The 17,822-nt window shown below is 47.2% G+C and overlaps 1 protein-coding gene across 2 annotated transcripts in view; it reads left to right on the top strand.

The window, feature by feature from the left end:
- Positions 1-17,822, top strand: part of HNF4A (hepatocyte nuclear factor 4 alpha) — a 70,991-nt gene that overhangs the window by 40,176 nt on the left and 12,993 nt on the right. For both annotated transcript variants that reach the window (XM_024108825.3, XM_005304664.4), the window contains exons 2-4: positions 6,886-7,060; positions 9,422-9,516; positions 12,884-12,990. In XM_024108825.3, coding sequence (XP_023964593.1) covers positions 6,886-7,060; positions 9,422-9,516; positions 12,884-12,990 — 377 coding nt within the window. The remainder of the gene's footprint in view (positions 1-6,885; positions 7,061-9,421; positions 9,517-12,883; positions 12,991-17,822) is intronic.

Below are 17,822 nucleotides of genomic sequence, written 5' to 3'. Positions count from 1 at the left end.
TCTCATCTGTGGGAAGTCATCACAACCTCTAAGGCCTAGAAAGCCCATTGAAGCTTTGTAGGGCCAGAGTAGACACTATCTGTACCGAGTTTGTTTAAATATGTTTTTAGCAGACGTGGCTGACAAATTCTACAGGGATAGCCCTGATTTTATAAGCTGTTGCAAAGGTGATCCCCTTGCAACAGGCCCTGTGGGGAGAAGAGGAGAGTATCAGCTTCATTTCCTACAACTTTTCTCTTCCAAGAAGTTTGTGTGTTCAGGCCCAGTAGGAAAAATGCCTTAGAAACACTCTCCTAGTAACCCAGCCAATTCATCTGAACAGCTTCCCTCTTCTTGATATGTGATACTTTGGGGCCTTTGAGCTATAATGGAGAAGATTTTAGTGAAAGTCTACATCAGTGGCTCTCAATCTTTCCAGACTACTGTACCCCTTCTGATTTGTGTTGTATAACCCCAAATTTCACCTCATTTAAAAACTACTTGCTTACAAAATCAGACATAAAAATACAGCACACTATTACTGAAAAATTGCTGACTTTCTCATTTTTACCATATAATTATAAAATAAATCAACTGGAATATAAATATTGTACTTACATTTCAGTGTACAGTATATAGAGCAGTATAAACAAGTCATTGTATGAAATTTTAGTTTGCACTGACTTCACTAGTGCTTTTTATGTAGCCTGTTGTAAAACTAGGCAAATATCTAGCTGAGTTGATGTACCCCCTGGAAGACCTCTGCGTACCCCCAGAAGTACATATACCCCTGGTTGAGAACCAGTGATCTACATCTTTAGAAAGGATGGGGACATGAGGGTTAACTCTGATTCTGGCAAAATTCCCACTCAGGCAACCACAATCTGCTTACCTAAATAACCCACCTCTTCTGCCTTTTTTTTTTTTAATTGGACACAGTCCTCTACATTTCTGATCCAAAACTGCTGTGAAGTGTTGCTGTGTGCTGTTAAACAGACATTATGTTCCATTCCAGAGGTGGCTGCATGTCAATGGTAGATGCAGTTCAGACCTTTTTATAGTTTTGATGCTTCTAGTTTTGGGAAATGCTTTGGGATTGGTCAGGATAAAAATTGCTATACAAGTGTTAGATCATTTTCAGTGTTATTAGTTCCCTGGCTTTAAAGGGGAATTAGCTTTTTCATCTTCTTTGTCCTAACGTCTGACTAATCCCCATTAAACAGGCATTGTTGGGACAGCCAGGGAGAGAGGACAGTCAGTTAAGTTTCTGACACTATACAAATAATAATAGTTTGAAAATTATCCATCAGCAAATAATTCTGTTTCCGTTTCCAGCCAGTGAGAATAGGAGACTGGTAGACTGTAAGCTTTTTGGGGTAGGGACTATCTTTTTGTTATGTGTGTGTACAGGCTCAGCACAAAGGGGCCCTGATCCCTGATTGGGGTCTCTGGGGACTACTGTCATTCATTTAATAAATAATGAGGTGATTGTGTGCAGCGCTCTCTGATGTTTTTCTTCTCTGATTCCATATCTTTGTTTTATGTTATATATGTTTGGAGGAAATTGACATATACTCATTTTTCTGACATGATTTCATCTCTGACTGTCTGAGACCCTGTGAACTGTCACACCAAGAGGAAGCATGTTTGTAGGCAGCAGCCTTCCTGCAAAGCATCACAGAGGCTACTAGCTGAAAGCTAACGAGACGTGACTCACTCGCGCAGGGGGCAGGTGCCAGATGGGGCAGCACAACTATAAAAGCGACCCCTAAAATCCAGAGTACCAACGAGAGGGAGCAAAGCCCGGAAGGGCAGAATGCATGGGGATAGGTAGATAGGAGCTCAGAGAAGGAGCAAGTTCATGGATGATATTGAAAATCAGGAGGGTGATCTGGAATTGGAATCAGAGACAGAAGCCTGTAAAGGGGATGAAGGCTGCAGGGAAGGACAGGAAGGGAGTGTAAAAACATAAAACCTCATTAGCCCACCACAGGAGAGATCATACCAGCTCCAAATTTCTCATCATTAACATGGCAGTGCAGGCTGATACTACAGCCCCCAGCATATACCTTGATCCAAGGGGCAGGGGACATTGTATGCTCCGGACGGTCACCTTTCCCTACTAGAGGAGGGGAGGGGGCCTGCAATTTACTCTGTTCTGTGTAAATTCAGTATGGTCCTCTCAATCCTGACAAGATGCAAACACAGCCTGCTGGACTGGACAACAGCCACTTAGAAAGCTTACATCCAGACAGAAGCCCCCCTTCCACCCTGCCTCAGCTGCTGCTGCTGCAGAGGATGGATCGAGCAGACCCAAAGCCTTAGGGCTTGTCTGCATGGGAGATTTGCCCAGTTATATCAGTATAATTATAGCAATCTAACTAAACCACTCTGGTTATACCAGTATAACTCCCCCACGCAGACACTCTTATTCTGAAATAGGCTTCTGCTGAGTTTGAACAGCTTCCAAAGTGACATAAGCCAAACCAGAAAAAGGCCCTCTGGGAGCAGCATAAGAGTGGCCAGCTGGGAAGTAGAACTCCAGTGCTTTAAATTCACACCCCAGTTTATACCAGTATAACTTCCCCACACAGACAAGCCCTTACCCAGTGAAGAGATATTTTGCTGGGAGTTTTGGTGCCTGTATGTATCTCTATGCAGTGGATCAGGGGAACAATTTCCTAGGCTGTAGTAGTCCAGTTCTCTAGCCTCCCTGGAGCCTAGTTAAACAAACAGGCAAACAAAAGAAACTTCCCACAAGCAGGGCTTTAAACAAAGAGCTCCCGAGGCTCCTTCAGCCTGGCCTCTAAATGAACTCTGCAGCAACAGAGCTTTGCCAGCAGCATTGTCCTACCCTCCTCTCCGCCCCAGGATTCTGGCTCCTACTGCCAGCCCCAGCCCTTCCAGGCACAGCCCTCTTATCATGTGCTGGTGACAGGCCTAATTTGCCCAGCCTTGCTTCCAGGTGGATCTCTGCACCAAGGCAGCTGTGGCCTGTACTGAGAGAGTGTTAACCCTCTTCCTGCCAGAGCCTGTGTGAGGTCTATACATCCCTTCACAACAGGAAAGGAAATCATGGGTAGGAAGCCTTGATGGTGGGTAGAATATTGGGTTTCTTCTTCTCAGACCAGACAGATTCTTTGTGGGGATTAGGGCAGAGATTCATTCACAGTGTAAGCCCGAGGAAGCCAATGGAGTTACCCCAAGAATGGGTTTGACCCCAAGGCCCCATGAGATCCAGTGTCTGCCGTGTGCAAGGCAGAGGTTCATTAAAACCTTTTTAGGATTCCAGTTCATTTTTAGTTTACGCCCTCTGAGTTTTTGCTTTGAGTTTCACACCTGGGTATGGGACAGAGACCGTGTCACCATGGATGGTTGATGATGGCCTTCTAGAGCCCCGATAGAAATTCCAGCAGTCTCCATTAGAATCCTTCAGGTAGCTTTCTAAGGTTTTCTCATGGTCTCTCCTAATTCCTACTGGCCTCTATCAGTGTCAGTGGCAGAACAGCGGTGGGACCGGTAGAAATCAGAAGACCAGCAGACTCATTTCTCTGTTTCTATGACCATCTGGAATCAGTAAATAATTTTCATCTGGAATTTCCATTGAGGAAGACGAAGGTATCTGTGCTGATACATGACACATGGAGGTGTCAGTCACAGTTACAGGGGTAGCAGCATTCGATGCCATCAGCCTTAAGGTTTGGTTGGCTCCCATCCTTCCCAGTCAATGTTTATGCAAAGCCCTGCGCGAGATATCATAGAAATCATAGAAATGTCAGCCTGGAAGGGACCTTGATAGGTCATCTAGTCCAGTTCCCTTGCATTGAGGCAGGACTCAGTATTCTCCAGACCAGCCCTGACTAACCTGTTCACAAAAACCTGCAATGAAGGAGATTCCACAACTAGAGCCCTGCGCGGATACAAATTTATATCTGTTATCTGTGGATATAAATGAGTATCTGCGGAACCGCAGGGCTCTCCCGGGAACTCAGTGGCAAAATGAGCAGAATGTGGGGCCACCGCTCCCAGGAGCCAGCGCCAGCAGCTCCTCCTGTGTGGCTGTACTGCCCCCAGCCCCGCCCCCATCCCTTCCACACAGCTGTCTGCATGACTGCATCTCTTTTCTGGGGTCCATACAGCCACGGCGGAGGACAGGGCTGGGGGCGGGGTTGGGGGACGATACAGCTGCACTGGAGGAGCCACCGGCGCAGGGCGCTAGCTCCTGGGTTCTGCTCCTTTTGCCCCTGCAGTTCCCGGGAGAGCCCTGCGTTTCCACGGACACCGATTTATATCCGTGGATATCCGCATCTGCAGATATAAATTTGTATCCGCGTAGGGCTCTAGCCACAACCTCCCGAGGTAATTTGTTCCAGTGCTTAACTATCCTTACAGCTAGGAAGTTTTTCATAATGTCCAACCTAAATCTCCCTCGCTGCAATTTAAGCCCATTACTTCTTGTCCTGTCCTCAGTGGATAGGGAGAACAATTGGCCACCCTCCTTTTTATAACAATCTTTCATGAACTTGAAGAATGTTATTATGTCCTGCCTCAATCTTCTCTTCTCCAGACGAAATAACCTCAATTTTTTCAATCTTTCCTCATAGGTCATGTTTTCTAGATCTTTAATCATTTTTGTTGCTCTCCTCTGGACTTTCTCCAATTTGTCCACATCTTTCCCAAAGTGAGGTGCCCAGAACTGGACACAGTACTCCAGTTGAGGCCTTATCAGTGCTGAATAGAGTGGTAGAATTACTTCTTTTGTCTTGCTTACAACACTCCTGCTAATACATCCCAGAATGATGTTTGATTTTTTTGTAACAGTATTACATTGTTGACACATATTTAGTCTGTGATCCACTCTAATGCCCCAGATCCTTTTTCCTAGGCAGATATTTCCTATTTTGTCTATGTGCAATTGATTGTTCCTTCCTAAGTGGATTACTTTGCATTTTTCCTTATTGTATTTCATTCTGTTTATTTCAGACAATTTCCCCAGTTTGTCAAGATCATTTTGAATTCTAATCCTGTCCTCCAAAGCACTTGCAAACCCTCCCAGCTTGGTATCATCTGCAAACTTTATAAGTGTACTCTCTATGTTACCATCCAAACCCATTGGGGTCCTGCAGGGATCCAGAACAACAGTTCCCTGCAGAACCCCAATCAATATGCCCTTCCAGCTTGACTATGAACCAGTGATAGCTACTCTCTGAGTACGGTTTTCCAAACAATTAAGCACTGACTTTATAGTAGGTTTGTCTAGGTTATATATTCCTAGTTTGTTTATGGGAAGGTCATGTAAAATAGTATAAAAATTCCTACTAAAGTTGAGATATATCACATCTACTACTTCCCCCTATACACAAGGCTTGTTACTCTGTCAAAGAAGGATATTAGGTTGGTTTGACAAACCCATGTTGACTGTTACTTATCACCTTATTATCTTCTAGGTGCTTACAAATTGATTGTTTGATGATTTGCTCTATTATCTTTCTGGGTACCGAAGCTAAGGTGACTGGTCTGTAATTCCCTGGGTTGTCCTTCTTCCCAGATGGTGGCTTGGGGTGTAATGTTCTCAGAGACTCAAGGATGCCCAGATCTGTCTCCCAAGTTCTACACTCTCAGCCCTCTCTTTCTGGGCTGGAGTGCGCAACCCGTGCTCAGATGGGGGGAGCACTGACTCACACAAGTCAATGGGGCTCATCATGTGGGAAAGGGCTCCCTCACCTCAGTAAGGACAGCCCAATCTGTGTCTGACTGCGCTAGGGATCATCATGAAAGTGAATCAGCTGCGGCCTATCCTGACAACACAGGTGTGGTGCCTGTTGAAAGGAAGAAGCATTTAGAGCAGTGGGCTGAGGCTGCATTTGAGGGAGTTTGTCCACACTGTCCACCAAGATGGTTGATGCCCTCAGAGACCTTTTGGATTAATTGCTGCTTCTGGATTGCCAGTTGGAAACAGTGGCCCATAAGGTATTTTTCCATCAACAGCTGGGCACGAGGCTCTCATGCAAACCTCACAATAACTATCCTATGTTTGTCACCACACTCCTTTAATACATTCTACTTAGGGCTAGTCTGGGCTCTTCGAAGGCTAAAACTAGTGCAGAATGCAGCTGCCTCCCTATTAAATTGGGTGGCCTACACTGAGCACATGACACCTCTGCTCCAAGCACTGCCCTGGCTAGCTGTCTGCTTCCAGGGGCAATTCAAGGCGTTGTGGTCAGCATCGCAAAACAGCAACTGAAATGTGAAAATCCCCAATGAATATCGGCTCTGGGCAGTGCTAGCTGTGAGCTGTGTTGCCACGAAGTTTGAGGCTGTGTCTGGATTCCAGACTGTTTGAATGCTAATCACACTGTTTGTGTACAGTGATTTTCACCAGAGGGTCTCGATGCTCTTTGCAAACATGAAGTATTTACTGTCCCCCTTAAACTGAGCCATTGGGTGGCCTGATTTTAAGGGGTACTGAGCACCCAACACCCTCACTGAAATCCATGGGAGCTGTAAGTGTCCTGCTCCTTAGGAACTCAGGCCACTTATTTGAGTGCCTAACTTTAGGAATCCAAGTTGGAACATTTTGACCCTAGGGCCGGATTTTCCAAGGAGCCCAGCTTGGTACATCTGTAGCAAGATATTGAAGTACGTGCATGTGTGTGTGTGCGTGCATGCACAGGTACTGTAAATAGAAGTGTTGCTGCACCCCAAGGCTTGAAGAGGTTTCCATTAGCTACAGGGTTTACAGTCTGGTTCAATGGCTCTCAGCACCCCCATGATACAAATTGTTCCAGCATCCCTGTGTGTATGTGCATGCCAAAGGGTCCCCCTGGTTACCTCCTGCCTCCTTGGGTAAAGAGCAGCTTCTCTGACTTTTCATTTGTCTCCTTCTCTTTGTCCTTCCCGACGTAGACACGTCTCCATCAGACGCGACCAACCTCAACGCTTCCAATAGCATTGGGATGAGCGCATTGTGCGCCATCTGTGGGGACCGTGCCACGGGGAAGCACTATGGGGCCTCCAGCTGTGATGGCTGCAAAGGCTTCTTCAGGAGGAGCGTCAGGAAGAACCACATGTACTCCTGCAGGTATGGACTCAGGGCACCAGGGCATCGTGCTGTGCGAGGCTCCAGCTGGAGCAGGGCATGTGCCTTAGACAAGAGTGGGAACGAGTCTACCAGGAACTACACTGAGAATCCCCCAATACTTGGGTCACTATTCCCTGTTGTCTCCCTTTACCCCACATCTCACAGTACTGGCCTGTCCCTCCAGCTGAGCAGAGCTACACTTAACCTCTTGGCAGCCGGTTCCTGGTGGAATTTTCAGCCCGGAGTGAGGTAGCTCCACGCCGCCTAAGCTCCCTATAGAGTGTGTGGGGATAGTCAAGCACCTAAGAAAGCAGAAGTTGGCCAGCTGAGCAGGGAACTGCCTAACCAAGCCAGGAGTGAAATGCTGGAAAGAGGAGAGGGACTTAGGGGCCTCCATGGTTGAGCTGCTGCACCTGGCTGATGGCCCAGAGAGAAACACCTCCTTCTGCCTGGGAATCCCAGCTGTGAACCCTCTCCTGGAGTTATGCACCTAAGCCTAGATAGCCCATGGCCTAGCAGCCAGAACCACCTCTCTCTGGCTCCTGTTCACGTTCAATACCTCACTCACTCTCGCCCTACGTATATCTGTGACCCTGGCTGTCTTGTGTGCAGATGCTGAGCTTCCCCCACCATCTGCAGCCAGCCCTCCTGCTTCAGGGGGTAGCAGGTATCAGGTTTTAGGCATACTTAGAGCATGTCTATGAGATGGGGCCCTACTGACAAGACAGGCATCCCCCCACCAAGTTTGAGAATCCTGCTTTGGGGTCTCTGGGGTTTCAGTTTGAGCTGGGGCTCTGAGCAGCTTGTTAGCTGTGGGGCAGCAGCAGCACTTAGACTACCTTGAAAATGCCAACAAGCAGAAACGTAGGCACCGTGGGGTTTAGGCGGCACCTGAACTGCAGCTTTGAAAATGTCAGTGGTGCCCCCGTGGCGACCGTAGGCACCTAAAACCCTTTACAAATCTGGCCCGTGGGTGCCTAAGTTTCACTGAAAGTCAGTGAGGCCTCAAAGTCCCTTTTGAGACTGAAACTGAGGTGCTTTTGAACATGGTATCCTAGATCTCGGGGAAGCCGGCTGGGCAGTGTGAATGCAGCACCTGAGGAGCAGAGAGGAGCCCCCGATGTGTGACAGAGGTGTCATTTGAAGTGTAGCTTGGAGCCTAGGGCTAAGCTTTGTGGGTGCCTAATGTTAGACTCCTGCATCCATACTTAGACACCTAAATAAGTGGCCTGATTTTCCAAACTAAATCCTAAATAAGTGGCCAGCGGATGCTCAGCACAGTGATCCCAGTGACACACTCAGTAGTTTGGAAACCAAGGCCACTTATTTAGGTGCCTAAACATGGACTTAGAAGGCTATCGCTAGGCACCTATCCTGGAAAATATTGGCTATGGGCTTTAATAGAACACAATGAAACCAGCACTCTCAAAAGCTAAACAACTGACATGCCGGGGGCCCTTTGTCCCTTGGGTCACCCTACACGCCATACTCACAGGTCTAGTAACCTGACGTGATCAGCCAGCTGAAAACTATATAGCGAGCATGAGAAGTGCCAATAAAATCTGCACTGCAAATGGCTATTGACATTGTGCTACACACTAGAGCCATAAACAAGGGAAACAAGGGAGTGTCATGGATCTGGATAGAGCAGTGGGGAAGGAAGAAGTTGCTTTGGTTCCGATCAGTGAAGCTTGGGGGTTATACTGGGAGATGGGTCTGTTTGAGCTTTAGTGCAGTGTTGTGTGGTGATAAAGAGCGGGAACCTGGGGGTCAGGAGGCCTGGATTCTAAGCCTAGCTCTGGGAGGGACTGTGGTGTAGCGCAGTGATTCTCAACATATTCCATACCAGACCACCCATTCTCCAGGATCTCCCTCCTATCTGGCTGTGTTCTACTGGGGACCCCCCACTCATTTAGCAGTATAGGGGGCAGGCTGGTTCTGACCCCCCTGTCACTTGTGTGTGACCCTGCTGGGGGTTGTAACCCCCATCTTGATCAACCCTTGCCTAGTGGTCAGAGAAAAGGGCTAGAAGTCAGGACTCCTGGCTTGTATTCCCACCTCTGCCATTACCTTGCTCTGCAACCTGAGGCAAGTTTCTTGGCTCCCACAGAAATTAATGGGAGTTGTGTGTCCGAATTCCTAAATTTCCCTGCGCTGCCTTAGCTGTGATAATTCTTCCTCAGTTCCTGGGGGAATAATTGAGAGCCTCATATTAAAGCAGCCCTGTAAGGGCCGAGTGTCAGAGTTCCTTCCTCAGGGCTCTGCTCTGGTTTTGTGTCTCAGAGCACAGGGCCCCTGTGGGTTGCTCTCTCCATAGGCTCTAGGCTGTTGCTGCTACTCATCCCCTTTTCTCCTCCCCAGGTTTAACAGGCAGTGTGTTGTAGATAAGGACAAAAGAAACCAGTGTCGATACTGCAGGCTAAAGAAGTGCTTTCGAGCAGGGATGAAGAAAGAAGGTAGGTCACCGCGTGCTCTGTCTGTTCTAATGCCAGCCACTGGTTGGGTGTGACACCAATTACACAGCTGGTTTGGTTGCCTTTACCCTGCCAACCTCCACACAACTTCACACAAATACATACCAATCCAATTGTGTACACTTCCAGAGATACACCAAGATCCTAGAGACTCCCACCTGTGCACCAACATCTACTTACACTCACAGACATACAAAATATTTACAGGCAGGCACGCCCTCCCTCCCTCTGACACACACACCTACCTTGCCCTTGCACATCCAGTGTAGCTGTATACACATGTATAGGACCCATATCGCTGAACCATTTAGAAAAGTTTCATAATGTTGGCAAAAGCACCAAGCTTCAGAGCCCCAATTAGTTTGGATACCGAGAAGATTGCCACATAATTAAGCCCCTGAGTGCATGAATCACATCAGGTCTGATCAGTGTGAAATCAGCCGTCTCTCACTTTATATCAATTATTTTTGAGGGGGTCGGGGTTGGCTGCAAGTTCTCTCCCCCTGGAGTATCTGATCATTCGGGAGTCCGGTGAGTAGTCACTGGGAATTGAGTAACCACCAGTATGTCCCACAGGGCCCAGCAGACTTTTTGGCCTTTCCTCATTTGGCCTGTGCCCTAAACTAGAGGTTACCTAGTTGATTTCCAACTACTTAAGGCCTTCTCTGCAATGGAGAACTGTTTCAGTAGAACACTACAGAGCCTATACTGGCATAGCCACCTAGTGTAGACAGTGTACACCAACAAGAGGAGTTTTGTTGCTTGGGGGTGGGGTTTTTCACACCCCTGACTGACATATTTATGCCAATATAAGTTTTAAGTTTAAACCAAGCCTAAGGTGTGACTTTAAATCAATATAGTTATACTGCTCTAAATCCCTGTGTGGACACTCTTATTCCAGTATAAGGGCATCATCTTTGGTTTAGCTTATGTCACTTGGGAAGCTAAACCAAAAAAGGGTACTTCTGTAGTGGAATAAAAGTATCCACAAAGGGAGTTATACTTGTATAGCTTTATAACCAGTAAAACTTTCCCGTGTAGACAAGACCTCAGTAGTGTTTTGTATCTGCTTCTTTCTGGGATGAGTCACTAGTCCTTGCTCTTTGGCATTGAACTTATTCTGCTGATGAGGGAACATGAGGGTCTCCATTTGGAGGAGACAGACATTTTTGTTTTTGAAAACACTGGCCAATAATTTTTTATGTCGTGGCAAAGTTTGAAAATTCTTGATCCTCCTGCCCCGAATAGGGATTGGTGCAAAGGGCTATTGTCAATAAAGAGCATTTCTGCTATATTTTTTATCCTGAGGAAGTGCTGGTGGCTTTTACATAAGGAACAAATAACCAGGGACATTTTACACACTGAGAGAAGTGCCTTTTCACAAGTTTACCAAAGAGCAAAACTGTATTCATTTTTGCTCAAAATTTTCATTAGTACCCAGAGAATTATCCACAGTGTGGGGCATACTGAGGGAGCCAGCAAAAGGCCCATATACCACTTAACTCCCACTTAATCCCAAGTGGCGCATAGACCCCATTCTGGCCTTCTGCACAGAGATCAATGTCGCTCTATACACAGGCAATGGCAACATGTCCACTCCAAAATGGTGCATTTCCACCTTTAAGAAAGACCCTGGTGGAAAGTGCTGATAATTCATCCCCAGTAAAATGTGTGAATGGTCATCAAAATATCCACTGTCAGGTGTGGCTACTCACCACAGCCTCGCTTCGCTCCACCTGCTCCCTGCACAGCTATCTTTGGGGCCTCTGCAGTGTTTCCTGATGGGCCAGTCAGTGGCGTAACATCAGAGATGAATTTGGTTCTGCAAATGCACAACTTAAAACCCAAAGTTCTCCTGATTCCAGCCCATTGAATAAAGCGATCTCCCAGGATAACAGACACTTCAACCTGCTTTAGCCACAACACGGGCCCTTTGAGAACACCCTAACCCTGCCTTCCATGAGGAACATTTCCCCCCATACTAATAGGAGATAGGCATTGCTAAGGGCTTGCCTTAATTTTGCCTGGAGGACAGAGGAATCCTCGCTCTTTAGAGCCGACTCACCTTGTGCTCGAAGCTCTGCTTGTGTCTGTTAATATTCAATAGAAGTTACATTAGGTCCATGACCAGCTAATACTGAGCAAACATTTAGAAAACATCCTGGTGTGACTGAACCTGGGGCCCGGCCACTGATAATGAGCAGCGTAACCTTGAGAGCTATTTACAGCTGCTGACTGCAGGGCTTTTATTTCAGCCGAGCCTAGTTATTGCTTTTTATCAGACTGAATTATACAATCAGAAAATATCAATCCAGGGAGCCACAAGCGTCGTGCAGAGATTTTGGTGATACAGTGGATCGATAGCCTCTTCTAGCAAATTGCTCAGATGACTGTATCTCTTCCAGCGTGATTTGCCTACCATGGGTCACAATCAGTGCCTTTCAGCAGATACTGGAATTCACCTCTTCAGCATTATTGCTCTAACAGCAGCTGACACCCCTTAGACCTACAGCCTAAGCCCTTCAGAGGAACAAACCAACCAGGGAGATATATGAGAGAGAAACATACCTGTCACTGGGACTCTTCGGTCTCAGATATTCTGTGTCATACCTAACTGAGAGCTTAGATACTCTGGCAATAGTTGCTGCAAGATGCACAGTAACTATTTGTAGTAACACCGTAATTGTTTCCTTTATCATTCTAGCATACAGGTGGTTCCCCAAAGCACTATTGTACATCTCTAAGCTGCATGAAGGCAAAGCCGTATTGGCCACATTTTCAAAGGCTTCCGAAGTTATGTCCACAAAATACATTTGCACCCAGCTTTTGTGTGTACAGAGTGAATAGCTGTGTGCATGACGGCCAGTTGTCACAAGCCACTGGGAGTGGGGGTTGTGAGTGTTAACGAGGCACATGGACATTTTTCATGCATGGCTTAAGAGGTTCCTTTAAAAAACTGGCACTATAGCATGGGGCCAAGTGAAGACACCCATTTCTGCATTTGGGAGCAAATCCACTACCCATGAGTCACTGGGGGGCTTTCCATTGACCTCAATGAGCATTGGCTCAAGCACTTACACTCTAAAATAGCTCAGTACCAAGATGTTTTAGGCACCCAGGAGAGCCCAAATGTTGAATTATGCGCTACATTTTGGTCACCAGTGTTTGAAAATCAGGCTCCCTGTGCTTAAAACCTGATTCAGCCGCATCCTGGCCTGCCTCACACACTGTGTAGCTGTGAAACCTTGGCTAAAGATAGCTGAGGATTTAGTGTGTAAAAGTAACACCAACGGAGTGTGAGGGCATTTGGTAAACACATTCCTGACTGAGCCAAAATACTTCCTTGCAGCTGTACAAAACGAACGTGATCGAATCAGCACCCGGCGATCCAGTTATGAAGACAGCAGCTTGCCTTCCATCAGCGTCTTACTGCAGGCAGAAGTCCTTGCGCAACAGGTACCTCTTCTTTCCTGTTAGCCTACTGCTAAAGCATCAGGTGCAAAGTGTTCAGCAGAGCCAGGTGAACAATCCATCACTGATTCTAGGGTTACCACCTGGGGTGGGGTGGGGGGTTGTTACTTATCTGCAGACTGAACACCATTTTTCTCAAATGTGGTTGTTACTTGAAACCATCCGTGGTATAAAAGGCCACATCCTCAGCTGATGGAAGGTGGTGAAGCTTCACTGAAGTCAATGGAGCCATGATGACTCACACTTAATAAGATTAATAGGCAGCAGATTTAAAATAAATAAAAGGAAGCACTTCACATAAGGCACCGTCAACCTGTGGAACTCATTGCCAGGGGATATTGTGCAAGCCAAAGGTATAACTGGGTTCAAAAAACAATTAGAGAAGTTCATGGAGGATAGGTCCATTAGTGGCTATTAGTCAAGATTGTCAGGGACGCAACCCCATGCTCAAGTGTCCATAAACCTCCAACTGTGAGAAGCTAGGACTGGACAAAAGGGGAAGGATCATTCAAAATTGCCCTATTCTATTCATGCCCTCTGAAGTATCTGGCCACTGTCAGACACAGGATACTGGATTGGATGGTCTGATGGGTTAGATGTACTGGGTTAGATGGACCCAGTATGGCCATTCTTATGTTCTTACACCGTCTGGCCCATAGGTCATACGGTATGTTTCTATTCCCTGTTTAGATAAGAATAAATCTTGGAATCAGGCTTCCGGTGCAAATCCTTGTGCTTATGAATTCAAGGTTTGCTTTATGCAAATATTTTCGCCAACGTTTGCTTCAAATTCTCTGTTTCTGTAAACATTCCTGCCAGGACACTCATTTGCTAGAATATTCACAGAAAGGGGCCCAGGAAGAGGAAGCAAATTTGTTTAAGAATTTGAATAAATAGCCATAGGCTTAAAAAATTGACTTTGTCTGGGATGAACTGAGACCCAGAATTCCAAGAAAGGCAAACACGAGGGATGTTCCTATCAGGCCTCCGGGTCAGAAAGCATTTCACACAATCTCCTCACCATCCGACAGCCTGAATCTAAAGCACTGGCAATATCCAGCTGTGCAGCCTTAAATCCGGTGGCATAATGCAAGGAAATCATTCAAACCATTACCACTGCAATGCAAGGAAGGCCATCTTACAAGACCATGAATCACCCAGCCCATCTCAGACTTGTTCGCCTTAAGCACACTCCCTGCCCTTTCTGCTCTGCCAATGATGCCAACCTCAATCCATCCAGGGTCTTTATCTCCTTTGATAGGCATCACCATGTCTTGTGCCATGTTGCTGCTTATTCTTGGAATGATCTTCCCAAATCTCCAAGCCAAACCACCTCCCTCACCTCATTCAAATCTCTCCTAAGAAGGGCCGGAGGGAGAATAGGTAAGAAAAGAGAAAGGGGGAAATTAACAGAAGCATTAAGGCATTTCCAAGCACAGCAGGGTGACAATTTTTGTCCAAAACTTTTTTTTGCTGATAAATGCAGATTTGGGTTGACTGAAATATTTCATACATTTGTGTCAAATTTGCCATATGGTTTCAGGCAAACCAACAAACAAAAACAACCCCGCCAAAACAAAACCAAAAAATTGTGAAAAAATTTGAAATTTTATTTCAATTTTTTTAATTTGAAATGACTTTTTGTTTTGAAATTTATTTCAATTTCATTTAAAACTAGGGTTACCATATTTAACAAATTAAAAAAGAGGACCCTCCACGGGGCCCTGGCCCCGCCCATTTCCCACCCCAACCCCGCCCCTTCCTCGCCCTAACTCCGCCCCCTCCTCCCTCCCACTCCCAGCCACGCGAAAAGGGCTGCCCGAGCGCTACCGGCTTCACGGTTTGCTGGGCAGCCCCCAGACCCTGTGCCCCCAGCCGGCGCTTCCCCAGCGCAGCTGGAGCCTGGGAGGGGAAGCGCTCCGCTGGGGGCGCAGGGTCTGGAGGCTGCCCGGCAAACCGTGAAGCTGGTAGCGCTTGGGCTTCGGGCAGCCCCTATGCCTCCGGACCCTGCGCCCCCGGCCGGGCACTTCCCCTCCCGGGCTCCGGCGGCGCAGGGTCCGGAGGTATGGGGGCTGCCCAAAGCCCGTAGCGCTCGGCTCTTAAACAGAGCCGAAGAGTCGGGGAGGAGCAGAGCCGCCGCGGCCGGAGGCTCTGTTCCTCCCCTGACTCTTCGGCTCTGTTTAAGAGCCGAGCTGCCCGAGCGCTACCGGCTTCGGGCAGCCCCCATGCCTCCGGACCCTGCGCCGCCGGAGCCCGGGAGGGGAAGTGCCCGGCCGGGGGCGCAGGGTCCGGAGGCATAGGAGCTGCCTGAAGCCCAAGCGCTACCGGCTTCACGGTCGGGCAGCTCGGCTCTTAAACAGAGCCGAAGAGTCAGGGGAGGAGCAGAGCCGCCATTTTCCCGGACATGTTCGGCTTTTTGGCAATTCCCCCCGGACGGGGGTTTGATTGCCGAAAAGCCGGACATGTACGGGAAAAACCGGACGTATGGTAACCCTATTTAAAACACATATAAAAACTTTGTAAAAGCTTGAAAATGAACAAAATGTTTACTTTGACCGGAAACTATTTTTTTCCTTACTTTTTGGTTGACCAAAAAATTTGAAAACTTTTCGTTTCAGTTCAGTTTGAAACAATGTTTTGTTTTGTTTCTCGGAACGGCCAGCAAACCGGAAAATCACATTATTTACACAGCGCCATGTCCAAGCTCTAGGGCTTGATCCTGAGAGGTGTTGAGCATTCCTGGCTTCAAAGGGAGTTGAGGGCATTCAGGAGCCCAAAGGAGTGCTCAGCAGCCTACAGGATCAAGGCCCTAGTGAGGAACCACCTGATCTTTTAATTGTCCCCCTTATCCTTCCTTTCCCCTTCCCCCACCTCCTGTCCGGTGATACTCTCGGTGGTGTATTGGGTAGAATGTCTGGCCAAGATTTTCTAAAGTCACTAGTGATTTGGGGTGTCTCTGTCTCAGCTTCCGGGTGCCCAACGGGAGACGATTTTCAGAGTCGGGTGCCATATTAATTTTTCTCAGCATAAATCCAACGCTCCCCAAATCACGAGTCATTTCTGAAAATCTTGGCCCATGGCTTAGCTCATTCTGGGAGGCTCCTAGCACATTTATGGGCCCTGTAAAGATAACATCGCACTCTGCTGCAAGGTGATATAAGGGTCCTCTGGCCACGAGGCTTGCACGGGAAGAGCATTTTACAATGAGACTGGATGTTCTGAAGCAGCATGATCCTTTGTTGAGTCAGGTCTGCCGATAAAGCCAGCAGCCCCGAAGAAACCCATTGAGACTGCTCCATTCTAGCAGAGCACATACAGACGCATTAAACACTGGGGACTCTAGCATGCTAATCAGTAACTTATATATGCCTGGCTAATTAGAACAAGATACTGCTGAAGAGCTGCTTTCTCTGGGATCTCAGGTCACTCACCCAGAGGTCTATGTTTATTTGCTAAGCCTTCCGGGCGCCCTGATTAGGGTAATACATGGTGAGATTTTTACAATCTTATTTATTCAATAACAGCTCTAGAGCTGGAGAGGTTCCAAGAAATGCAACCTGGAAAAAATGCTGGTGCCTTTCAAACCAGTGAGGCCGTGAAAGAGGGAGCCAGGTCTGGGTGAAAGTGCTGGGATGCACAGGACAGGAAGCGCTGATGCTGTACAGGATTCCAGAGGGCAGAAGGAAGAGAGTGGTGGGTCTGGTTAATCACTCACAAAGTCATAAGGAAAAACTGGTGATTAACGCCAGATTTTGAAACAAGCTGAGTATGCAACTGTGCATGCAACATGTGCATGCACTTGTGCATCTGATTGGCATGGAAGTTTGCTGCACCGTTGCATGAAAATGGGGTCCCTGCACATGAAGACGTGGCAGATCAGTCATTTGCAAGTGAAATGGCACCATTTGCCTTTGCAATCATAGTAATTCTGCATGCAAATTGGACGCACAGTGTATTTTCGTGGGCATGTTTGCACATGTACAGCTTGGCAAAATGTTTCTGACTTTAAACTGGGGCTTCAGCATTTCAAATGGGGGTTTTAATTTTAGATGTTCTGGTTCTGATCTCACTTAAGCCAGCTTTATGGCTGGGTAACTGACCTCAGTGGAGAGACTCATGATTTATTTCAGCATGAGTGAGAGGAGAATCAGGCACTATATTCAACATATTATGAAAAAAGCCCAGCAAAGGCAGTGATGGCTCCGTTTGATTGGGAGCAGGGTACGGCTGGCATGGCAGGTAGGGTAGTTCTCTGATCCCTCGCTGGTGGGGAGAAGTCTTTTCTCTAGCACCGGCACTAGCCTTAATGAGCCTCTGCTGAAGGGAAACTGGGTTTATATCAGTGCCCGTAGTACAGAAGGAAGGAATGACAGACTTGTCTGTGGGCCACATTGGGCTCTGGTGTAAACCCACTGAAACCTGACTTACTCAATGGGAGGAAGAATTCTTGACACTGGACGTGTTTCTCACATGCTTTACAGACCACTCAAGTCTGGTCAGGGAACGACACATTGATAATGGGGAATATCTAGGCTTTGCCTCTGTTTTTCATTCCCTTCCTCCTGTGATAAAGAAAAAAAGCAAATCTAGATCCAACTCCCAAGTTTCTGGGGGGCATATGTACTGATCCAGGCTCCCCATTCAGTCCTAGCTTAGAGATAGCTCAGTTGCTAGTACAGAGCATCATTCCTGACGTCTCAGCTATACAGAGGAAAAAGCTCCTGACTCCATTGATCTCTGCCTGCCTTTTAATCTGTTATTTGATTAATCTCTGTAGAGCCACAAACCTACACGGTAGATCAGAGAAGGCAGAAATG

Source organism: Chrysemys picta, chromosome 13, assembly GCF_011386835.1.
Source record: "Chrysemys picta bellii isolate R12L10 chromosome 13, ASM1138683v2, whole genome shotgun sequence".
NCBI classification, from domain to species: Eukaryota; Metazoa; Chordata; order Testudines; family Emydidae; genus Chrysemys; species Chrysemys picta.
The sequence above is the reverse complement of the archived record's forward strand: the minus strand, read 5'-3'. Positions and strand labels throughout refer to the sequence as shown.